General features: G+C 38.5%; 1 protein-coding gene and 1 pseudogene across 1 annotated transcript; both read right to left on the reverse strand.

Annotated features, from left to right (window-relative positions):
- Positions 1-18,702: 18,702 nt before the first annotated feature.
- LOC138880752 (uncharacterized) lies at positions 18,703-23,997 on the reverse strand (annotated as a pseudogene).
- Positions 23,998-24,024: 27 nt separating this feature from the next.
- Positions 24,025-25,551, reverse strand: LOC104217532 (uncharacterized). Its single transcript, XM_070160926.1, has 3 exons — positions 25,257-25,551; positions 24,351-25,126; positions 24,025-24,309 (listed from the first exon to the last, which is right to left on the reverse strand). Exons 1-3 carry the CDS (start codon positions 25,549-25,551, stop codon positions 24,025-24,027), a joined length of 1,356 nt encoding a protein of 451 aa, XP_070017027.1.
- Positions 25,552-26,556: the final 1,005 nt, after the last annotated feature.

Below are 26,556 nucleotides of genomic sequence, written 5' to 3' on the forward strand. Positions count from 1 at the left end.
TTGTAACGGATATGTTCCAATCCGTGGATTTGTTCCAGTAGGCTAATGCGTCTCCCACCATTGCCAAATGCTTGCTCCATAATAGCAAGTGATTGCTCCATTAGTTAGCAGCCTGGTGCTCCGTCCACCATGGCCAAGTGCTCCACTAAATGAGTGGCAGCGAGTCCGTGTTTAGCAGCTAACTGCACTATAAATAGATGGTGCAAGCAGCTTGTTGAAGACACACAGAAAGAACTCAACATCGGCTATAAATTGCATTCCTTCCTCTCAGAATTTCCATTCGACTTCTGAGTTCTCCTCCCTTGTTCTGCATTGTTTTAAACTACAAACAAAGCATCCGTAAGTGTGATTTGCTGCCGAACTTTGTGTTCGCTGAAACACTGGGGTTTGAAGTACCGCTACACCAGTGTGTAATTCGTTCTATCCTGGGAGGAAATAATCCATAACCTTGGGTACTAGGAGGGGATTAAATTCCTTAAGGAAACACTGTGAATTCAGTGGGCTCGAATTAATTTTTGTTTTATTTATATTTACGTTTATAAGCTAACGTTCTAATTTCCAGAATCATTATTTACAAATACAGGCAGAATAACACAAGTTTGATACCAAAACTAGTTTTTGTTCACTAACAGAGTTGTACACTGCTTCTGAAGTTTGCTAATTAAATTCACCATAACATCTTGATTTTCACTTTCCTTTTTTTTTTTTTATTACTCCCTCCAGTTCAAAATAAGTCATTTGCACATCCCTTAAGAAAATACTAACTCCTAGAAAGGAAAAAAAAGGTAATTTGACTAAACTACCCTTAATTAAAATGTCCATATATTTAGATGCCTTGAATATATTTTAAATGCCTAGACCAAATCATAAGTGAACCAAACTCGGAATCTGTAAATAAACGTGGAATGGTAAAATTTTGAATGACACTCAAACTTCAAATAACCAACTGATGAACCTATTTAACGATATCATAGAAAATTGAAGTAATTTAAAAGACTTCTAGGGATATGTAAATAAGGGGAATTCTGGAAAAATAAGGTTAATTCTTCCTTTAAGTAGACACTTATTTTGAACAAAAAAAAAAAGGATTAAGTGGACACTCTTTTTGAACCGGAGGGAGTATTCTGTATCTTTCCCTTTTGCTAATGGGTATAATTTGCTAAACTGATGAAAGGATAAAACTGAGTCCAACTTTTCTTTCTTCTCTCCTATTAGGCTCCAAGTCCTCAAAATTAGTGCAATGGTTTGTTATTTCCACTTCTCATCCTCAGTCTCTCACTTCTGTTCCTCCACCAAACCAACTACATTGTCTGGGGAGAACATTCTCGGCATCTTCATAGTTCTCCTTCTTCTTTAGGTCATTTCTTGCCCACTAGTTTCTCTTTAATCTAGCATTTCTGCTTGTTCAACACAAATGGTAAAATAATGCACCATGTTATAACCTTTAGACTATAAAACCAAGGTCATTCAATAATGTCAAGGGAGAAAAATGTCCGAATGGCCTACTTTTATGTCTATTTTTGTACTTACCTTGCTTCACAAATACAAAGAAGGCAAAATACATAAGTTGTCACCCGAATTATGACCCAAATTCCTGTTACACACTTTCTAGGAACGAATATTACTTTACACACCCAATCTTTCTAAAGTGTATCTAAGACACACCACTTTTTTCTTAACCAGTTTTTCAGAATATGTGCAATATCACGCACCAATCAAATAGTGACACGTGTCATTTAAAAAATAAAATAATTAAAATTATAATTATACCCCTCATCTTCCTCATCTAAACTACCATGGCCGTCTTCCTCCTCTCTCACCATCAAACACCATAGCTTCTTCCTCCACCTTTTACTTAATAGCAAAGCCACCATTAACTAACAAAAATCACCAAAAAAACACACCCAAAACTCTATCTTTTCCGCTGAAATTGAATCAAAATTTTTGAGCTCAGATCCAATTTCATTTCACTTCTGTAAAAGTTCAACCGCCATTAACTGTCATCGCCACAAGTCAACTATTTAAAAAATCATCCATTAATAAAATTAAAGAATGTGCAAAATCTTGAGCTAAGCTTTAATGGTTGGAAAATATTTCGAAAAATTCTCGCTTCCTGGAAATTTGACTTCGTCATGGGTAAAGCTCGAGTTAAGCTTCTCTACAACGAGAACAGATATAAGAAATCGTGGTATATCTATTTGAGAAGAAGGAGATCGGGTGGTGGAGCTCAAGGAGTAGCTATGACAGAATTTTTTAAAAGGAAGAAGATGACTCAATTTAAAATTTTAAAAAACTAAAAAAAAATTGACATCTGACACAAAATTCTTCTGTTCACGGGACTCATTTGTTGGGAAAAACACGCACTATCCACGTGGGCAAAGCAGTGTGTATTAGATACACTTTGGAAAGGTTGAGTGTGTAAAGTAATATTCGTTCCTAAAAAATGTGTAACAAGGATTTGGGTCATAGTTCGGGGGTAACTTATGTATTTTGCCTACAAAGAAACGTGTATGCATATATTTTGTAAGCCTTTCTCACACCATATGAAGGGCAGCTTTGGCATAACTGGTAAAGTTGTTGTCATGTGACCAGAAGATCACGAGTTCGAGCGCGGGGTCCGGTCCTTCCCGTGACCCCACGCATAACGGGAGCTTAGTGCACTTTGTTGTCCTTTCTCACACCATCTGTCACCATCACCAGATCTGTCCAAAATTTCATTTCATCGATTTCTCCATCTTCAGAAAGGCTCGGAACAACAATTAAGACCTTTTCTCCACATGCAAATCACAATAAAGACTTTTACTAATCCGCACAACTCTCCTGGAAATCATCTCTAAATTCTCTTCTTATTTCGTCCAGTCTTCGTGCCGGCAGGATCCATGTTTTCCAGTCAAGTGGACTGTAAGTACAGGTCATTGTCTTGTTTATAAAATAGTCACACAAAAAAAGTTTTATTTCCAATACGATTTTCTTCGTACTTAAATGCTTATCATCCTCTCATACACTGGTTCATCCCTAAAATAAACTTACTAATTATATTAGATGGGCTTTCATAGTACCAGACCTCAGTTCATAATTATCTTTTCCCGCTCCATTCATGGATGCATACAACGTTGGAACTAAAAAGATCGATTTCCTGAAAATCAAGCAGGTTAAACTCTATCTTAAGGCAAAGTTCACCAAATAGATAAAACTAGAGACGTAACACAAGACAAATTCGTGAAATACAATTTTGAATAAAAGATGGACAAAGAGCACCTTGCCTTTAAATTAAAAATTGTGATCTCTCATTTATTTAGAACAGAGAGTAAAAAATAGGTGGAGGAAAAACATAAAGAGACCACCCTGTTGTCAGAACCATAGAAAAGCTATTGAGCAGGCCAAAAACTTCCTTGTGAAATAGACTACATTAAAATATATAAGCAGCATTCCATGTAAGAAATTCACATTATCTCAGAATCTTATTGCACACCAGACACTGTGCAACGAGTACTTACTAAGAATTTCACCCTTACCTTCAGGGTTTTTCGTAATCCATATGGTACCGGGCGGTAATAGCATAAACATGAGTATAAGATTTTAAGAAGCAGAAATACGTCAGTGACAATCTGTAAGAAGTCAAAGAGAGTGTTAGTTCATTAAAAAGACAAATCCTAGATGGATTAGTCTTTGTAATTCCAAGAGTACTGCATCCCCGCATGACAGTAACCAGATGTATGCTGCGGTTTGAAAATAGGAAAGCTAATCCAATAGTTAATTAGTTATATACTTGACATGACACTTGAACACTGAATCTTGTTATAAACATAAAAAGCATCAGCAGCTTGCGAACAAAAGAATGAATTGATGCCACTTCAACTCATACTTAAAGACAAGTTGATCCGGAGAAAGCCATGCAAACTGCTGTTCCTATAGGATTCTTAGGTTAAATGGAACAGAAGAGAAACAAAGAGATCTCCTCCTTCTAAGTATATTTGATTATTGACGCATCAAGTTTCAGGAATATAAAAAAAAGGGCAGCCCGGTGCACTAAGCTCCCGACTATGCGCGGGGTCCGGGGAAGGGCCGGATCATAAGTGTCTATTGTACGCAATCTTATACTACAATTCCGCAAGAGGCTCTTTTCACGGCTCGAACCCATGACCTCCTTGCCGCATGGCAACAACTTTACCAGTTACGTCAAGGCTCATCTTCAAGTTTCAGGAATATAAGATTTCCTGAAAAAGAAACTGAAGTCGTTTAGTTCAGCAAGATTCTTTTGGAATTAAAGAGATCAAAGAGAACTACCAAAGTGCCAATAGGAGCAACAAATAAGATACTTCACTGTCTTTCAAGGAAGCATACATCAAATGACTTGGAGATAAATAGAAGCCCACACCACCATATTACAGCTAAGCAATGCACGATTTGAGATGTTATGCACCAAAGCTTGCTTTCAACAGAGAAAAATGCTATATTCCAAAAGGCAATCTTGGAATTGTCATTCCTAGTTACTAGTAGCTGATACAAATAATCAAACAAGAAGACATGGGGAAGAAACTTCAGAAGCTCAATAGCTTGAGAAGGGAAAGAACTGCTCAGGGAATATGACATTCCGAGAATTCAGCTCAAGAGGAAGAGATTATATCATGATCCAAAGGAAGTTGTATACTCACTGACTAAAGTGTAACTGTTTGTACAAAGGATTTATAGAAGACAGCATGAGAGTCCCAATGAGATAACTGCTTCACATGGCATGTAACTAACCAAGAGTTTATAACTTCTCTTACCAACTAACTAAACTAACAACTTCTCAAATACTCCAATTCTAGCGCATTTTCACTTGTTGTATCTTAGCTTTCAAGATTTGTTTGTATCAATGCCCATCGGTTCAAAGCACCCTTTTCCTCAAGGGTATGAAAACGGTGAATTATCTCTTTCCGGATCAAATGAAATTCGTGATAAAGCAGATGGAAACTTTTGATGAACAAGATGATCACACCCAAGACTCTGCCATATCACCAACCATGTCTTCATAATTTGCTTCCATAATTCTGTATATGCCCCAAGAAGTAACTGTTATGTCAATTCTATAACCAAGCATGTCTTAATTTCTAGCAATGTCAATGTTCACCATTGGCTTAACTAACTTGATGTAAGATTCACAGTTAACAATCAAAATATCTTCAATGTTGATATTATTTTGTTTCTTGGCCTTACTACAAAAGGCACTGAGCTTCCATTCTTAACTAGCAGGACTATTCACCTCACCAGAGAGAGCTACGAAAGCCTTTTTAAATCTCCATTTCATGTTATTCATCAAGTTCCATTGATTGTTGTCGACCACTTCTATGAAATATTTCAACTTCAAATGATTCACAATCTTCTAACTCCTCTTTCTCTGGCTTTTCTTCCATTGCAACAACAACAAACCCAGTGAGCTCCCACAAGTGGAGTCTAGGGAGGGTAATATGTATGCAGACCTTACCCCTACCCTGAGTGGACAGAGAGGTTGTTTCCGATAGACCCTCAGCTAGAGAGTAGACGAAGGAATTCTTATCACAAAGAGTGCTTTTTAATTCAGCCATGCTATTACTTGTAAAGGAAGCATTTTACCTACTTCACCAATGTGAAATCCATTCGCACCACATTCGTATGCCTGTCCCAAGCTACTGACAGCAAACAATTTGTGTATTCTGCCAAAAAGGTGCAGTTCCTTAACTGACTAACTCATCTTTCAAAGTGAAGGGGCAATAGACTGGAATAATAGAAACAACTGATGGCATCCTTCCCCTTGATATCACCCTTGTCTTCAAGAGTGGAATATGGAGTAAACATTCAATAATTGATGGCTTCAATTGGGCAGCAATGCTACAGTTCACAAGGTACATAAATTGGTCGTACATTCTCATCGTCAACCTTATTGCTTTCTTGTTCCAATAACATCTCAAGTTTCCACTGATAGAAAACAATCAATCCACACTTTTTTTTATAACCTAGAAATCCCCGAGAGGGTTCGAACCCATGACATGAGTCAAACCCACACATCACATGTTGTGCTATTACCACTATGACCAAAGCCTTGGGGGCCATCAATCCACACTTTTTTTTATAACCTAGAAATCCCCGAGAGGCTTCGAACCCTTGGCATGAGTCAAACCCACACAATCACGCATTGCGCTATTACCACTATGAACAAAGCCTTGGGGGCCATCATACCACGCTTTTGCTCTTTGTTCTGCAATTAATTTTGGTCTTTCTATGTTATTACTGTTAGGGATATAGTAGATATGCCCTAGATCCAATATCATATTTGATGATTTGAACATATTTTTGTGAACATTATTTGATATGAAATATATATGGCACCTGATATTCTTTTATCATAGTTATTAATTAATTGTTTGATTAATTTGATAAGGTCCTTGATTAAATTTTGAGATTTGTCATCGTGATAGAGATCATGATAATGAGAGCAAAGTCTCTTATAATTTAATCTAAATTTGTTCTTGATCGTAGGATTATTAACTTGGACATTAGTAATCCGGTTAGATCAATATTTATGTGATCGTCTTTATGGGATAAAGATTAGTTGATTTCATTAACTAAATCACATAAATAGATGATGCATATAGAGATATGATCATTGAACCGACTCATTGGATAAATCCTAATGGTTAGAATTACCATAAACTGTCAATAAGATATTCTCTTGAAGAATGTGATGTAAGAGTTTCCTTTGACCTGAGATCGTCATAGTAATTTACAAGTTATTTATTGTGCTTTGATACCAGACACCTATGGCCCTAGGGCGATAGTTGAAAGGATATTGGGTACAATTAAATACATGTAGAATTAGTGATGGATCAAGATGAAATCTATCAACTCTTGGTAATGAGTTTAAGCTCCATGTTGTCATGAATTATAAACGACCAAATTAAGACCTTGGCCAAGGCAATAGAATGAAAGAAGAAATGAGTTTCTTAGGTCATCCAATGGTCGATTATATTTGACATGAACACATAGTTGGTCGCCTATTAGGATTTGACAGTTGAACCATATCCTAGGATGATCCAGAGCTATAAGGACAGAAGGAATTACTACATTATTCTTCTACTGGTTCTTGAGAGTAAATTGTATACTTCATACTATCCGGTCGTTAAGGAGTGTTGCTAGACGCCACCCTTGATTAGTATATTGATGTGATCAATTTACTACCGGTTTAGTATTGAACCTATGGGGTCGCACACTTACGAGTGCTCTGATCTTTGCTAAAGGATTAATTAACTTATTATTTGATAATTAAATTAAGGAATTTAATTAGTCAAATAGATTTAGTTATTAGTCCAAATAAAATATTATTATATTCTTTACTAGCACAGAGGATATAATTAATATTGGGAACAAATTGAAGTTTCTATTTGGAATAAAAATTAAATTATATCTCTTGGTTGAAAATATATGTGATATATATATAACAAATATTTATTTATATAAAATATTAATGGAAGTCTTTGATTGAATCCAATTTCGAATTGGATTAGCAAAGTAAACGTCCATAAAAGGAGTCGCCGACAACGTGATATCCTTTTAAGAATGAGATGTCATTTTCTATAGTAAAATACCATTAAGAATTTTAGAATCCAAATTGGAATTGAATATGCAAAGTCTAATTTTTCGGCAGCCACAATCCCATTTGAATGGGATTCGTTTTTTTTTTTTTTGGAAAGAAAAGTCCAATTTAGAATTGGACAACATCTTCACGTCGGCTACCAAATTCAAAAAATGAGATTAGTAGTTTATGTATAAGGTCAAAAGGATTTGTTGGCTACTTTGTCCTATTATGAATAGGATTTGTATTTTACAATATAAAATTATAAGAATCCAATGTTGATTTTTGATCATCAACGGTCTTCACGTGTTTCTTAACATAAATTAATAATTTGGTGCTTGAGTATATATATATGTATATATAGATATCGTACTTCACCCAAAAAAAAAGGTGAACAAGGGATATAATTTTTAAGAAGCCACAAAAACCAAGAAATATTCTTGACAAGAAAACTTAGTTTCTTGTTCTTTCTATTTTAGTTAGAGTTTTTTGAGAAAAATTTCAACAAAATATTTCGTTTAATTTGTTTGCGGTTTTCATTGATCAAAGAATTGATAGCAAGGATCGGTCTCGGTGTGGATACGCATAAAGTCTTCGCACTATCGAAGAAATTTTGAAATGAGACACTCTTTATCAGGTACGTCTTAGATCCGATCTTTGGCATGTAAATAAATTTTAAACACGAAAAGATCTTCCTAGGATTGCTATTGTCTTCTGTTGCGTGTTACGAACGCCTATATGCAATCCTTCAGTGGTATCAGAGCCGTGGTTTATTGTATCTAAAATTTATTTACGAAATATTTTAATATTATATTTGAAGAGTTCAAATCATAATTCATGTGTTTTATGCAATAGTCAAATCGTTTGAATGTTGCTATTATTTTATTGTGGATAAATTATGCATTCATATAACTATTGAGATAGTTCATAACTTGAATTTGAAATTTTGTATTAGATACAATGGGAATCTATAATAGGTTACATGATTCTATGGTTATTTTTAATTGTTATTAGTTCATGAGATGTTAATTAATAACAATATTCTAGCATGAATTCTTTTATGTAATATATATAAGATAAATATGTTAGAGGATGTTGAATTTCGTTTTTATGTCATGTGCTTGTTCATTACATAATTTTGAATTATTTATTACATGTGATGTAAATTAATTTAGGACTAAGCATGTAGACAACTTGAACTAAATTCACATGCTATAAAAGATTTGATCTTCATGTTATTAAAAATTGTTTTAGTAACAATTCCCTCTTACTAAAAATTTGAGTTCTTGAATAATAAAATATAAGATATTTTATTATAGAGCTATCCATCAAAGTAAATAATTTTACTTACTTCTTGTTTATAAGGAGCGGTCTAACAACCAGGAGACTTATAGTTCAAGAATATATTAAAATTATTTATTTGTATTAGATGTATGAATTGAAAGAATTATTCAATTTTACACTAGACGTCTGGACTACCCGGGGGAGTATAAAATTTAATAAGTTCTTTGCTATCATGATGGTTGAACTCAACTATGCCAATAGGATCGACCTGACTACCAGGGGACTATTTGACATAGAGCTATTTAAGGAAGTTATATAGGGATACAATTGGTAAGAGTAACTACCTTTAAAATATATGTGAGAAACGACTTGACTCCCAAGGGGCTCATACATATTGTTATTCTTTACTCCACTAACAGAAATAAAGATTTCGTAAACTATAATGAGGGTAAATAGTTTAAAATAATTAGTGGAAATATCATATTGATAAAAGTCCATGTCTTTATGATATATGCAAATATGTTCTTATATTATTGCCTTTTCTTTTCTATATTTTAGATTTCTCAATATGTCTGCTATATCACTACGTGGAATACTTGAGACCAATAAGTTGGTAGGACCAAACTTTGATGATTGGTACAGAAATTTGAGAATTGTATGCATGAAAAACTTATTCATGTGATCGATAAGCCTACCAAGGAAGTCCCAGATAAGAATGATGATGATGCCACCAAGATTTATCAGAAATACTTGGAAGAATGTCTTACTACCAAATTCATCATTCTCGCTTCTATGAATTCTGAACTACAAAGGAAACATCAGGATATGGATCCAACTGCAATCATTGAAAATCTTAAGAAGATGTTTGGTACACAAAGCAGGACAACTAGATATCAGCTATCTAAGGCTTTATTTGGATCCAAATTGACTGGAAACTCTCCAGTTGGACCCTATGTCAATCGTATGATTGATCTTATTGAAGAACTTGAGAAGTTGGGGTGCAAACTGGGTAAAGAGCTTTCTCAAGATTTGATCTTGCAGTCACTATCAGAATCCTTTTCACAATTTGTTATTAATTTTAATATGAATAAAATGGATTGTGATCTTCATGAGATGTTCAACATGTTGATTGATTATGAGAATCAACTTGCATCTGAGAAGAAGAAAGGAACCGTCATGTTGGTTGGAAAGTCTTCTAAGAAGAAAGGTAAGAGTAAAATTAAAACCAAGAAGAAACCTATTGCGCCTAAGGGTGGTGTGACCAAACCCAAAGGCAAAAGAGGCAAAGCCGACCAATCTGATGCTGAGTGTTTCCACTGTAAGAAGATAGGACATTGGAAGAGAAACTGTCCGGAGTATCTTGCAACTCTAAATGATAAGAAACAAGGTAAGACTCAACTAAAAAATAATTTCAAAATTTCTTTAACTACTACTGATGTTTCATTGTGGGTATTAGATACTGGCAGTAGTTATAACATCTGCAATATGTTGCAGGGGTTCCAAATAAGTAGAAGGTTGAAGAAAGGAGAAATTAATCTACAAGTTGGAAATGGTGCAAAAGTTGCGGCCATAGCTGTAGGATCAATTTCTTTAATAATGCCTACGGGCAAAGTACTTATGTTGGATGATTGTTATTACGTTCCTAAATTTGTTTCGAACATAATTTCAGCTTCTATGTTAGATAAACGTGGTTTTCACATAAATATAGGCAATGGTATTTGCTCTATTTATTATGGTGATAATTTATATGTGAATGTATATCTCCAACATGATGTTTATGTCTTACCTAATGTGAATGCTAATTCAATTATGCATGTTTCAAGTCTTAAGAGAAAAAGAGATGATCAAGTAAATCATACATACCTTTGGCATTGTAGGCTTGGTCATATTGGAGAGAAAAGAATTAACAAGTTGTACAAGGAAGGGTACCTTGACAAATATGATTTTGAATCATATCCAACTTGTGAATCTTGTCTCAAAGGAAAAATGACCAAATCTCCATTTACTGGAAGTGGAGAAAGAGCTACTGAATTATTGGGACTAATTCATACAGATGTTTGTGAGCCCATGAAAATTCAAGCTAGAGGTGAATATTCTTGCTTCATCACTTTCACTAATGATATGTCAAGATATGGATTTGTGTATCTTATGAAACACAAGTCTGAATCTTTTGAAATGTTCAAAAGGTTCTGTAATGAAATTGAGAAGCAAACTGGTAAAAATATCAAAATACTAAGGTCTGATAGAGGAGGAGAATATCTTAGTGAAGATTTTACCAGATATCTCAAAGAGAATGGGATTCTCTCACATTGGACACCTCCAGGAATACCACAACACAATGGTGTGTCTGAAAGGAGAAATCGAACCTTATTAGATATGGTGAGATTTATGATGGGGTTCACTGATCTTCCAATAAATTTATGGGTATATGCTTTGGAAGCAGCAACATAATTACTTAATAAAGTTCCCACTAAGTCAGTCTCTACAACACCATATGAGATATGGAAAGGATGTAAGCCTATACTTAAACATATTAAAGTTTGGGGTTGTCCAACTTATGTTAAGAGACTCCTGTCTGATAAACTTGACTCAAGATCTGATAAATGTAGGTTCATTGGGTACTCCAAGGAAATGATGGGATATTATTTCTATCACCCTTCTGACCATAAAGTGTTTGTGGCCAGAGGAGCAACCTTTTTGGAAAGGGAATTTCTTTTAGAAGGAAATTATAATGGAGAAATAGAACTTGATAAAGTTCAAGAAACTAATGAATCAACACAATGTAATTTGTCATCTTCAACGGTTGAAGTTCAAGAACTAAATGAAGTTCAAGAACAGGTTAATAAACCAGTTCCAAACCAAATTGAACAACAACCAAATCCAGCACAAGGTGAACAGGTTGTACAAGTACCTATTAGAAGGTCTACACGAGAACGTCATGTACCAACTAGATTAAATTTAATGGTACAAGATGATATATCAAATGAGGTTGATCATAATGATGATGACCCTAAGACCTATGAAGAGGCTATGCAAAGTTCTGACTATGAGAAGTGGCAAAAGGCCATGGAATCCGAAATAGAATCTATGAATGAAAATAAAGTATGGACTTTAGTTGAACCTTCAAAGGATATAAAACCTATAGGATGTAAATGGGTTTTTAAGAAAAAGATTGGAGCAGACGGAAAGGTGGAGACCTACAAAGCCCATCTTGTTGCCAAGGGATATCATTAGAAAGAAGGAGTCGACTATGACGAGACTTTCTCTCCCGTGGCAGTGCTCAAATCTATTCGGATTTTGCTTGCTATAGCAGCATACTATGATTATGAAATATGGCAAATGGATGTGAAAACAGCTTTCCTTAATGGTGAGCTAGAAGAGGATGTGTACATGACACAACCTGAAGGTTTCACATCTTTATCTGATCATAATAAAATTTGTAAGCTAAAAAGATCTATTTATGGACTAAAGCAAGCTTCACGAAGTTGGAATATTCGCTTTAACAAGACAATTGAAAAGTTCAATTTTGTTAGATACGAAGAAGAACCTTGTGTGTACAAAAAGGTTAGTGGAAGCACAATTATATTCTTAGTGTTGTATGTTGATGATATATTACTCATAGGGAATGACATACCGGCATTACAAAGAACCAAGATTTGGCTATCTGAACAGTTCTCCATGAAAGACTTGGGAGAAGCAGCTTATATATTAGGAATAAAGATCTATAGAGATAGATCTAGGAAGTTGCTTGGACTTTCCCAGTCTTTGTACATTGATACCATCTTAAAGAGATATAACATGGATAATTCCAAAAGAGGCTATCTACTGATAGGCACTAGAATTACTCTCAGTAGGAAGGATTGTCCTACAACACCTGAAGAGAGAGAACGCATGAGTAGGATCTCATACGCTAGTGCAGTGGGAGCTATCATATATACCATGACATGTACACGTCCTGATGTGGGTTAAGCACTTGGAGTGACTACCCGATATCAAGCAAATACTGGTGAGGAACATTAGAAGGTGGTGAAGACCATTCTTAAGTACTTAAGAAGGACTAAAGACCAATTCCTCATCTATGGAGATTCTGAGTTGAAACTTGAAGGTTACACTGATGCAAGTTTCTCTTCAGATAGAGAGGAAAGCAAATCTACTTCTAGTTATCTATTCACCTTAAATGGTGGTGCGGTGAGTTGGAAAAGTTTCAAACAGGCTACAGTAGCTGATTCAGTAACTGAAGTAGAATACATAGCAGCTGTCACACCTCCTTTTTACTACACTCCGTAAAGCGTATATATAAGGGAGTTTTTCCAATTAAAGGACAATCGAAACGGGATTTGTTTATTTTAAGATCAGAGTCGCCACTTGGGATAATTTATGGTGTCCCAAGTCACCGATTCAAATCCCGAATCGAGGAAAATATTGACTCTGTATTACAGTCTGCGAATCAGAAATCCGGGTAAGGAATTCTGTTAACCCGGGAGAAGATGTTAGGCATTCCCGAGTTCCGTGGTTCTAGCACGGTCGCTTTGATCATGCTTGGCTTATTAAAATTGTTTAATTACTGACTTTAGATCCTATGTGTATTTACCCCAAACCGCTTTTAAATTAAAAATTATCTTGAAACGGGTCACGCGTACGTGTACCCATTTGTTTGGCGCGTCAAAAATCATGTCACGCGAACGTGTTCACAATTAATAACGCTTTATTATTGTCAAAAAGTTTGGCCGAAGTTATGCGGACGTATACGCGGTCACGATAGTGTATTTAAATGTGCATAGAGCAAACTACCAACATTTGTCATATTTTTTATCTAGGCTATTAACATGATGGCCATGAATAATTAAATTGTAGACGGCACGCTTCGAAACTCTTAAAATTGATTAGTGGCCTATTAGCAACTGTTTCTATTGTTGAAGGAAATTGTTCGAAGTTGCGCGAACGCATACTCCAATTTTATTTATTTTTTAGAAATCGTAACTGTGTCATGCGAACATGTACACAATCACGATGGTAATTTAAACGGCCCTAAAGGTTTCTCTACGAACATTTGTTATTTACATCTATATTATGAGATTAACACAAGAGCCATTTGTTACTAAGTGTCTAATTATGGCTTGCCTCAGATTAATTACCACAAACAATTGAACTAACACGATTTAAGGTCGAGGTATGCAACTATTAGGGAAAGGGGAAGGGGCGTTGGATGTTCAGAAACTGGACCATCCTTATTAGTTAACGCCAGCAACAATAGAACTTTTAGACGAGGAGGCCCGGGACAAACGATAACAGCGAGACCATTCCTCATTTTCAAAGGGGCCTCCGAGACCAGGCCCAAAAGTCAGCTGGGCCTACTGGCCCTGGCCAACACATGACTGATTGGTATGCGTATAAACCAAGGTATGACTGAACAAAAATGCCTCACTTGAATTTTAAAAGACAATGCAATAGAAGATTATAATACAAAACTCTGATTCTGAAAGGAAAAAAAAACTAAGCTAAACATGAAACCAATTTAAACTAGATCTAGAGAAAAATAACGAAGCAAACTTAGACCCCTGCTATAGGAAAGCAGATATTTCCTAACATCAAGGCTTATCGCACAAATCAGACTCAAAAGCTATGGTACTGAACCATCAATTCAACTTGCATACAAGATTCAAATTCATACTACAATAGCCTTAAAAACCTTATTTAGCACACATCTAAAGTCTAACAAAAATCGAATTGACTGCACTTAAACAGGTCCAAATCTTGCCTTAAAACGAAGAGGTAATGCAAATGACTACATTTGAAGAATCAGACTAAGATGGACATCAAACTAAACTACCAAGTCGTATGATATTTAGAAATTAAAGGGTGATCCCATTGTTCACAGTTGAAAGGCAGTAAGTGACATGTCCAGCAAAACAGAGTAAACAAGCATGCTATATTCTTAATTTAAACTCAAATTGAATACAACTCAAAGCTCCAGATTCCATTTTATAATTTCCCACATCAAGCTTTACATTTGAATAAAGTGCAGAGATGTGTACCTGGGAATGAACAAAGACAAAAATGGAAAATCAATAGGAGCAGCAATAAGAATCAGCAATGAGACAGCTAGCAAAACCAGTCCCAACCCCAGAAATGATGTACAGTAGCTCAATATAACAAATTCAAACACTCAGCAGCCCAACAAAACTTTAGACCCAACTTTGGCAACCATGTTCAGTCCCTTTCCCACTTGGACGAGTAAAAACATTTTCAGAAGTTGAAAAAGGAATCCACAATCACTGAAATTCAATGAAACAGTAAAATTTCTGCCATTTTTGTATTTTTCTGAGCTCTTCTTCTTTTCAGCTCTTGGGTCTTGCCTTGAAAGGCAAGAAAAGCTGCCTTTATATGCAAGCTATTATGGCAGACTTAGTTTTGCACTTTTCCCCCTTTTCAATTTTCATTATAGCTCAGATACCCTTATAAAAAACAGAAAATCAAAACCAACCCTTCCCCAACTTTCTAGAAGCTTCCTAGTCTGTTATAGCAAGATTCCCTTACTTAGAATTCCTAAAATAACCCCCCAGACCCCCCGTTTTGCTTAGGAATCCAATGGGTCAAATTAATCTAATGGTTCAAACCAGACCTGGACTACAAGACCGGGCTGAATCCTTTCTCCTGGGCCTCCATCTAACAGAGCCCATATAGAATCGTTGGGCTAGACAGAATTGCCCAAGAGAAATTCAGATTTCCTTTCTTTGAAAATTAAAAAAATGAAATAACACACAGAACAAAGAAATTAAACGACATGCACGAACAACTTTGATTTTAAAACACATAAACATAACTAATTTTAAAAAGGAGATGAAGACTAGAACTTTAAATGAAACAAAAAGAAGAAGAAGAGAAAAAAAAATGAAAGGAAGGAAATGACACTGAACATACCTAAACCAGGCGGGTAAAATCTTGAAAACTTTTAAAGGAATCTTCGATTTTTGACCGAAACGGGCCTTAATCGTATGTTCTCAAGCGAAAACACACGATTAAGATCGATTTCGGCCTCAAAATTTCATCAACTCACTAATTTGGGGTCTTGGGATTTTAGCGCTCCGATCTTTGATTTAAGATTCGAAGAGGATTAGGGTGATTCAAGGGGAAATGGTGCCGAATTGGGGAAGAGGGAGCCATGGAGATTCTTTGGTGTTGATTTGGGGTTGAACAGAGGTGGCGCCACCACCGGAGAACACATGGGCAGCGCTAGGGTTTTCTTTCAAATCAAGATTCGAGACGTTCTGGGCTTGTTCGATGGAAAGTGCTTGTAGATTTGGACTGAGGGAGTTGAGGAGGGTATTTGGTGTTAATCTGAGGTCGGTCCGTGGTGGCTTCGCCTCCGGCGGTGGGGGAATTTAGGGCGGCGGCGTTAGGGTCTGGCAGGGGGTTTGTGAGGGAGATGGGTGAGGGGTGGGGGCAGGTTTGTACATTTAAATACTAAGGGACCTGGGCTTCAAGACCGTCCGATCAAGAAACCTCGACGGTCCTGATCTGTTGCCCATGAAACGACGTCGTTTCACTTGGGGGGAAGCCGGACCGGGTTAGGGTGGTTTGGGTCGGGTATTGGGTCATTCCGTCTGGGCTGGGGCAATTAAATGGGTTTTAGCCCAGAGTTGGATTTCCTTTCTTTCTTTTTCTTTTTCAATTTCATAATTCTTTTCTTTTTCCAAAATTAAAATAACCCCTAAATTAATTAATAATTTTTAAACTAAATTAACCTACCCAATTAGATTAATCACTCATCGTGGTATTTACAATAATTAATTAAATCCTAAATTTAAAGAAAACTATACAATTCAAAATTAAAAAGTAAAATTCGAAAATGAATTATTTTTTGTGATTTTTCTTTTTTATAAACAAACTAATTTGCTAATTAATCTAAAAATATAAAATTAAATCCTAAATGCAGATGCAACGTATTTTTGTATTTTTCATGAATTAAATAAAATAAACATGCACAGAAAAATGCAAATAATTAACAGAAAATGCCACGAAATCCAACAAAATTGCGGACACTGAAAGAAATTATTTGTTTTGAATTTGTTGGAATAATTCATATAGGGCAAAACTCACGTACTCACAGCTGCCCCTCTTTGCCCGGAAACACGAAGAGTTTTCGTGCAAAGACAGTGGAAGTGTTCATGGACAATTTTTCTGTGTTTGGATGCTCTTTTGATAACTGATTAATGAACCTTGATAAAGTACTTGCTAGGTGTGAAGAGACTAACTTGGTGCTAAACTGGAAAAAGTGTCATTTCATGGTACGTGAAGGTATAGTCCTGGGGCACAAGGTGTCCAAAGATGGTTTGCAGGTGGACAAGGCAAAGGTGGAAGCGATTGAAAAATTGCTTCCACTGATATCTGTCAAAGGCATTCGCTGTTTCTTGGGCCATGCAGGTTTTTATCATCGTTTCATTAAAGATTTCTCGAAAATTTCCTCTCCCTTGTGCAGGTTGCTTCAGAAAGATGTCGCCTTCAAATTTGATGATGCCTGTCTGAAGGCATTCGAGGAGCTGAAAGGAAGGTTGGTTACTGCACCAATCATAATTGCTCTGGATTGGGAGCAGCCATTCGAGTTGATGTGCGATGCTAGCGACGTGGATGTTGGTGCTGTCTTGGGGCAAAGGAGAAATAAGATATTCCACTCCATTTACTATGCGAGCAAAACTCCGAATCCAGCTCAGATGAACTACACCGTAACTGAAAAAGAGTTGCTTGCAGTGGTGTGGGCGTTTGACAAGTTCCGGTCATATCTTGTGGGAACCAAAGTCATCGTCTACACAGATCATTCAGCCATTAGGTACTTGTTTGAGAAAAAGGATGCCAAGCCGAGACTGATTCGGTGGGTCCTATTGCTGCAAGATTTTGATTTAGAGATCCGAGTCAACTACTCCTGCTTAACAAAAACTGTAAAGTCAACATGAGACAAACAAAATAACCCGACAATGTGTACAATTATATACAACATACAATGAAGGAATCCCCCACCCCACACTTAAAAAGAAGACATGTCCCCATGGCTTAAAATTTAAAAAACAACAGTGAGGTAAAGAGACTTCCCTGGAGCTTCATTCTTGATCGGACACGGTTTTGGGGTTCACGTTGCACGCATGCCCCAATGCTCGCAGCCAACCCGTGAACTTCTTTTCCGACTTGACTTGTCGGTCAGCTATCGCGTCCACACGAGTGCTCAAATCATGCATGGACGTGCGTATATCAGCCACCTCTTGTTCCAATGTGGTGGACCGGGATACTTTGGCACTTCTTGAAGAGGATGTTGCGCGTGACAGTGCTGCAGCTAATTTTCTAGGTGCTTGAGCCTGTGTTTCTCCCTCCATATCCATTTGCTCTTCCTCCTCCGATGCATCAGAACCACTTTCATCCTCTCTACCTGCCTCTGCTGCTGAGGCTGCCTCCGTGGTGTTTGGGCCAGGTCGGATCTTGTGGCTTTTTCTTACCAGCCCGTCCACACGAATGTTTTCAGGCACCTGCACATTTCTGCAAAGCCTAGTCACCAAAGATGGGAAAAAGAAACCATACTGGCGTTGGGGGCATCGGATAAACATCTCGTCGTGGATCACTTTGGCCATGTCGAAGGGAAGACCCTTGATGAAACACCAAATCAACGCAGCCCGGGGTCCATTCACCTCTATAGTATTTGTGGAGGGGATAAGGCGACTGTTGATCACATACAGCCAGCTCTTCGCCTTTTGAGTTAAGACGGATGAATGGAACTTCTCTCCATGTTCTAGCCACTCTACCATTTTTCCTGGTTCGCAAATTTCATCAAAGAAGTGCTCTCACTTGGCATCGGTTGGATTGCGCCCATATTCATAAAGGTCCGTGTTCTCAAGCAGAGGGTCAGGCAGTTGATAAGTTGTGCGTATCGCCTCAATGGAGGCATCTACCGCCTTACGGCGCACTGTGACCACATGGTTGAGATGCTCGGGTAGATTGGCATAGAATTCTCGTACCACCATTACATTAGTCTCCTCTGGCTCGTCAATGAAAGCTTGCAAACCCCGTTCCATCAACTCATTGAACATGGGGGGGCATCGTTCCTTGACCTTTTTGATGTTGATGCCCATTTCTGCAATTGCCTTCTTAGCCGCCTTCTCTGTAAATCGGGTACGAGCCTCAATGGAGACAAATTTATTGTTGTCATAGGAGTGTGCTGGAGCTGCCCTTTGGCGGCTTGATGATGGACCCGTGGCTTGGCGCTTTTTCGTTGGTGCCATAATACCTGCAAAACGTGGACATATTAGCTCAGCCCAATAAAAGTAGTGTGACTTGCTGCGGTTACTCAGACTTCACACGCAAAATTGGTCACAACTACATAATCATGCTCATTGAGACCTTTCCACAAACACCTTGTGGGCAGTAGGCTCTCACAGCTTTTTTCTAAGGGTCTTGCAACAAAGGCTTCCCACAAAAGTTCATCCATAACCCAATTCAAGTACTACCCACCCCACACTTACAACAAACTAACCCCACAATATATTTTACCAAGTTTGAAACCCAAATCACAAAATACAACTACATTAATGGCATAAAATACAACAAGAAACTTAAAATCTGAAAATAGAAAGAGAAAAAAAAAACTAAAACTAGGGCTCATACCTTGTTAGAATTTGTAAGGTGGGGTGATGCTGCTAATGATTTTAGTGAAGGAGCCCCTGAGAAATGAGATGAGTGCTGGAAGTTAGGAGAGTTCGGGGGTTTTGTTGGTTTGGGGGAGATGATTGTGTTTTGGGGGTATTGGGTTTGGTTTAATAAAAGGGGAAGGGGTAGTTGTGTATAAGCCAACAACCCATTTAAACTACAAAAATACAAGAAACAAAAAGAAAAACTAAAAAGAAAAAGAAAACAACACGCCTGAAAAGTTCCAGGCTGAGAGGCTCGTCCAGGCGCGCGAAGTCTGGAGTTCGCGCGATACTTCGCACGTATGGTGAGTCCCATGCAGAAAGGCTCGCGAACTTCTGCGCGAAGTTTATAGTTCGCGCGATACTTCGCGCGTATGGTGAGTCCCAGGCAGAAAGTCTCGCGAACTTCTGCGTGAAGTTTGTAGTTCGCGCGATACTTCGCGCATTTCAGTTAGAGTTCAGGCAGAAAGGTTCGCGAACTTCTGCGCGAAGGGAGCGCGATGTGCGCTCCTGGGCATTTATTTTTGCATTTATTGTCACCTACTTTGCTCCTGGTTGATGGTCCTTTCACCTGCCCTTCGTCGCCTGCATTTGTTAGTAAGTTAGAGCTCAAAATCAAACACTACTACTATCGTTGGGTTGCCTCCCAACCAGTGCCTTATTTAACGTCGTGGCACGACGATTACACATTCCTTTAGGCATCCTTCAAGTCCACTGAGGTCTTGGGACGTGAAACGTCACCACCCCAGTAATGTTTTATCCTTTGACCGTTCACCAAGAAAGTGCCATTGGAACTCTTGTCTCTCAACTCCACAGCTCCATGAGGCTTCACGCTGACCACAACAAAAGGGCCTGACCAACGAGATTTAAGCTTTCCAGGAAAAAGCTTCAACCTCGAATTGAACAACTGAACTTCTTGCCCTGGCTCGAACTCTCGATATTGAATGTGCTTGTCATGCCACCTCTTAGTCTTTTCTTTATACAATTTGGCATTCTCATATGCATGTAATCGAAATTCCTCGAGTTCATCGAGTTGCAGTAGCCTCTTCTCTCCAGCTAAGTGCCCATCCATGTTTAGCTTCTTTATTGCCCAATAGGCCTTGTTCTCAAGTTCTATGGGCAAGTGACAAGCCTTCCCATACACCAATCTATACGGAGAAGCACCTATGGGAGTTTTGTATGATGTTCGATATGCCCACAAGGAATCGTCTAACTTTCCGGCCCAATCTTTTCTATTTGCACTCACTGTTTTCTCAAGAATTTGCTTGATCTCTCTATTTGAAACCTCCACTTGACCACTCGTCTAGGAATGATAAGCAGTGGAGACCTTGTGCTTGACCCTGTACTTTGCAAGGACATTATTTAACAGTTTGTTGCAGAAATGCGTACCTCCATCGTGGATCAACACTCTGGGAGTTCCAAAGTGTGTGAAGATATGCTTCTTGATAAAGCTTACCCCTACCTTTGCATCATTAGAGGGCATAGCAATGGCCTCCACCCACTTAGACACATAATCAACTGCCACTAAGATGTATCTATGGTCGTTCGAGTATGGAAAAGGTCCCATGAAGTCAATTCCCCAAACATCAAAAAGCTCCACTACCAGGATATTTTGCAGCGACATCTCGTGCTTCTTAGTGATCGTCCCGGTTCTTTGGCACCTGTCACACATTTTAACAAAGGTGTGTGCATCCCTAAACAATTTTGGCCAATAGAAACCTAATTGTAACACTTTTAGGCGGTCTGGTCTCCACCGTGATGACCTCCGTATGACGAGGCGTGACAACTATGAAGTATGGCACTCATCTCCTCCTCAGGAACACATCTCCGAACCAACTGGTCTGCACATAGCCTGTATAAGAATGGATCATCCCACATGTAAAGCCTCACATCATGCAAGAACCTTCGTCTATTGTCTGGTGTCAATTCTGGTGGTGTCACCCCACTTGCAATAAAGTTCACATAATCTGCATACCACGGGACTGTACTTGAGGTGATTGCCAATAACTGCTCATCAGGGAATGTTTCTTTGATTGCATCCCCTTCAGCCACATGGTTCCGATTTTCTAATCTGGACAAGTGATCAGCCACTTGATTCTCTATTCCTTTACGGTCTCGGATCTCTAAATCAAACTCTTGCAGCAATAGGACCCATCGAATCAGTCTCGTCTTGGCATCCTTTTTATCAAACAAGTACCTAATGGCTGAATGATCTGTGTAGACGATGACTTTGGTTCCCACAAGATATGACCGGAACTTGTCAAACGCCCACACCACTGCAAGCAACTCTTTTTCAGTTACGGTGTAGTTCATCTGAGCTGGATTCAGAGTTTTGCTTGCATAGTAAATGGAGTGGAATATCTTATTTCTCCTTTGCCCTAAGACAGCACCAACAGCCACGTCGCTAGCATCGCACATCAACTCGAATGGCTGCTCCCAATCCGGAGCAATTATGATTGGTGCAGTAACCAACCTTCCTTTCAGCTTCTCGAATGCCTTCAGACAGGCATCATCAAATTTGAAGGTGACATCTTTCTCAAGCAACCTGCACAAGGGAGAGGAAATTTTCGATAAATCTTTAATGAAACGACGATAAAATCCTGCATGGCCCAAGAAACTGCGAATGCCTTTGACAGATATCGGTGGAGGCAATTTTTCAATCGCTTCCACCTTTGCCTTGTCTACCTGCAAACCATCTTTGGACACCTTGTGCCCCAGGACTATACCTTCACATACCATGAAATGGCACTTTTCCCAGTTTAGCACCAAGTTAGTCTCTTCACACCTAGCAAGTACTTTATCAAGGTTCATCAAGCAGTTATCAAAAGAGCATCCAAACACAAAAAAATCGTCCATGAACACTTCCACAAACATTTCAACCATGTCAGTAAAAATGGCCATCATACACCTTTGAAAAGTCGCAGGTGCATTACAAAGACCAAAAGGCATTCGCTTGAACGCATACGTGCCATAAGGACACGTAAAAGTGGTCTTCTCTTGGTCCTCTGGGGCTATAGCAATCTGATTATACCCCGAGTAACCATCTAAGAAGCAATAGTACTCCTGGCCAGCTAATCTATCAAGCATTTGGTCAATAAAGGGGAGGGGAAAGTGGTCCTTCCGGGTGGCATTGTTCAATTTTCTGTAATAACTGCAAATTCTCCACCCGGTGACAGTTCTTGTAGGTATCAAATCATTATTCTCATTAACTACTATAGTCATCCCCCCTTTTTTGGGTACACATTGAACGGGGCTTACCCATTTGCTATCTGAGATAGGGAATACAATACCTGCATCGAGCCACTTAATCACTTCTTTTCTTACCACCTCTTTCATGATTGGATTGAGTCGGCGTTGTTGCTCTACACTGGGCTTGTGTCCATCCTCCATGAGGATTTTGTGCATGCAGAAGGCTGGACTAATGCCCTTAATGTCATACATAGTCCACTCAAGTGCTCACTTGTGCTCACGTCGCACTCTCAACAACTTTTCTTCCTGCAATTTAGACAAGTCAGATGAAACAATAACAGGTAAAGTATCAGAGTCACCCAAATAAGTGTATTGCAAGTGAGGTGGAAGGGGTTTAAGTTCCAATTTTGGGGCTTCCTCAATTGATGGCCTTGGGGGAGGCCCCTCTGGTATATTCAAAGGCTCGAAGAGGTCTATCCCTTGCAGGTACGCACAAGATGTATCAAGGATGTGCATCATCTCCTCAACCTCCTCATCAACCCCCAGGTTATCAAGTAACATAAGTGCTTTCTCTAGAGAATCATCTAGATATACACTAGGATAACGAATCTGCTCATCGTCCTCAACAACAGATATCATTGAGAGCTCTTCATAGTGGCGGGGAAGTTGAATTACTCTGTAGACATTAAAAACTGCTTCCTCGTCATCTACCCGCAAAATCATCTTTCCCTCTCTCACTTTGATAATTGCATCACCGGTAGCTAAGAGAGGTCGCCCCAATATAATCGGAACCAGTTCATCAGCCTCATAGTCAAGGATAATGAAATCAGCCGAGAAGATAAATTTCCCAATCTGCAGCAACAAATCTTCAATCACCCCTTCAGAGTGTGCTATCGATCTGTCAGCCAGCTGCAACATCACAGTAGTTGGCCTTGGAGCTCCCAGACCCAATTGTTTGAACAAAGATAGGGGCATCAAATTTATGCTTGCCCCCAAATCACACAGAGCGTGACCTACATCCACATTACCACTACGCACGGGAATCGTAAAGCTGCCAGGATCCTTAAGCTTTTGAGGGAGCTTATTTTGGACCCTAGAAATACACTCCTCAGTAAGTGAAACTATCTCAAAGTCAGTTAATCTTCTCTTGTGAGCTACTATATCTTTTATATATTTAGCATACTTTGGAATTTCACGAAGCACATCAACGAGTGGAATATTCAATTGAACCTGGCTCAATATAGAGAGGAATTTTGTGAACATGCGATCGTCATTCTTTTTCTGCAATCTCTAGGGAAAGGGTGGTGGTGGTCTAGGGGCCTCCACGGGCTCTGAAACTTCAGCAGCATTCTTTTGCTCTTGAGTCACTTTAGGGATCAACTCTCTCTTAGGTATGGGCTTGTCTTTCTTTTTCTTTGGCATTTCCTCTAGCTCCCTTCCGTTTTTAAGTGTAACTGCATTCACTTGAGGATTTTTTTCTGTATCACTGGGGAGAGCGCCTGCAGGTCTAGTGTTTTGAGTTGTTGCTAACTGCCCCATTTGCCTTTCAAGATTTCTGAAGTCGGTCCTGAGTTGCTGATTGTCAATTAACAACTTCTTTAGCAGATCATTCGTACTTTCTTCCATTTGTTAGGGTGGTCTTTGAGGCTGATTGAAATTCCCTTGGGGTCTATGCTGATTCGACTCTGCTGATTTCCACCCCATGAGAAGTTGGGATGATTCCTCCAGTTAGGATTGTAAGAATTCCCATATTGTGCATTCTGATTCGGTGGACCTCTGTTCTGTTGCCCCACATAATAGATGGACTCTGGATTCGTGGGGCACATATCACTCATATGACTGTCACCATAGAGTTTGCAACAAATATTCATCTGTTGTACGTGTTGCATTGTCTGTGGTTGCTGCATTATCATCTGAGTCATCTGATTGGCCAACTTTGCAATGTCGGCTCTCATGGCTGATACTTCGTCTAACTCAAGTAACCCAGCTGATTTTTGCTTAACTGTCTTTCGTGAATCACCCTCACCTTGCCAGTTATTATCATTAGCAGTGAAGTTATACAACAAGATTTGGATTCCACTGTACGGTCTGGCCATGCAACTACCCCCACAAGCGGAATCAAGATTCATATTTGAAGCATCATCTAATCCATCTACAAAAGTGTGACCCAATACTTCGTCCATCTGGCAATGATGAGGACAGTCTCTGAGCATCTTCTTGTACCTTTCCCATGCTTGACGCAGTGTCTCGCCCACTCGTTGTTCAAACCCAAGAATTTGACTCCTCAATACCTTTGTTTTCTTAGTGGGGAAGAACTTGATTAAGAATTTCCTTGCCAGATCATCCCAAGTGCGGATTGAATTTGCTGGCTCTTTATTCAACCATTCCTTAGCTTCCCCAATCAGTCAAAAAGGGGAAAAGTGTTAGCCTGACATAGTCCTTAGAAACGTTCGGATAGTTGTAGGTATCCATAATTTCCAAGAAATTCTGAATGTGCCTCTGCGGGTCTTCATGAGGTAAACCCACAAACAGCCCTGTGGCTTGGATCAGCTGCACCATGTATTGTTTCAGCTCAAAGTGCCCAGTGATGTCAGGCTTCACAATAGCATGAGTCATATTAGCCAGACTGGGCCTTGCGGCTTCAATCACCGCGCGTTCCTCATTACCCACCATCTCAATTGGTTGTGGTTGAACTTCGATGTCCAACTCTCTTTCAATTTTGGTTCTCGCGTCCACCTCCCTCCTCAACCTGTGAAGTGTTCGTTCAATTTCGGGATCAAAAGGAAGGAGGTTGTTTGCGCTTCTACTTCTTCGCATTCAATAGAAACTCCTGTATTAGCACAAACAAAGTGAACTGACGTTAAAACTCGAATAAATAAGTAATAAAAGCTCAATTCAGTCAAGTAGCTAATTTCTAAGTCCCCGGCAACGGCGCCAAAAACTTGTTGCGACCAAACACACACGCAAGTATACGCGGTCATCAAGTAATAGAGTAGTGAGCAGAGTATCGTTCCCACGAAGACTTATGATCAACTGTTGACTAATTCAAACCCAATTTCTTTATCTACCCAAGAGATTATTCACAAGAGAGAGATGTAACTATTTTACTACTTAACTATAAAGAATTAATCTAACTAAATCAAGTAACCAAACAGATAGCAATCACAAGTAACAAACAATAGGAGAAGATATTCTAGGGTCACGAGCATAGTTACATTCGTATTGTGTTCTTGGCTCGAAATGACTAATCAATTTATCTGGGTTATTGATTGACAGGGTTGATATTACTCATAAGAATCTGTCGAGTTCTTACTCGCCTATTCAAGCCAACTCAATGCCTATATGTCTATGGAATTAAGATTAACAAGAACGCATTTACAATTCCTGTATTCCAACCAAACAAGGCAATTGGGTATATGTCTATCCCAATTGCAAAGTTGTTCCCTGAGGCCCGGGTTCAAGAACTTTCTCTATTTAATTCTATATGCAATCTAAAGTTCCCACTTTTGAGTTCAACTGAAGATTCGTAGATAGTATTTCACTGTTAGCTATTCAGCAAAATAATTAAGAACAGAATTAAATAAATAACCCAATATGATAAACCAAATTTTGTCAAATTAAACTTCAAACAACAACATTCATGTTTTACCCACGACCCTAGAACAATGAGTCTTAGCTGCTCATACTAGGGTTCATCATAAACAAGTTCAATTTCATCACAAACAGCAATAACAAAAGAAGAAAATAAGACTTTGATGATCAAAACTCCTCCTTGGCTCTTGCCTCTCTATCTCCTCCACTAAACTATGAAAAACTCTCCTC

The sequence above is a fragment of the Nicotiana sylvestris genome, chromosome 11, assembly GCF_000393655.2.
Source record: "Nicotiana sylvestris chromosome 11, ASM39365v2, whole genome shotgun sequence".
NCBI lineage: Eukaryota > Viridiplantae > Streptophyta > Magnoliopsida > Solanales > Solanaceae > Nicotiana > Nicotiana sylvestris.

Bases quoted from the DNA above. Each gene is read 5' to 3' on its own strand.
- LOC104217532 (XM_070160926.1), bottom strand. From the start codon at position 25,551: ATGCGAAGAAGTAGAAGCGCAAACAACCTCCTTCCTTTTGATCCCGAA. The intron at 25,127-25,256 runs GTTTACCTCATG...TGATTGGGGAAG, and splicing joins AGCCACAGGGCTGTTTGTGG to CTAAGGAATGGTTGAATAAA. The intron at 24,310-24,350 runs GTACGAATGATC...ATTGACAATCAG, and splicing joins ACCCTAACAAATGGAAGAAA to CAACTCAGGACCGACTTCAG.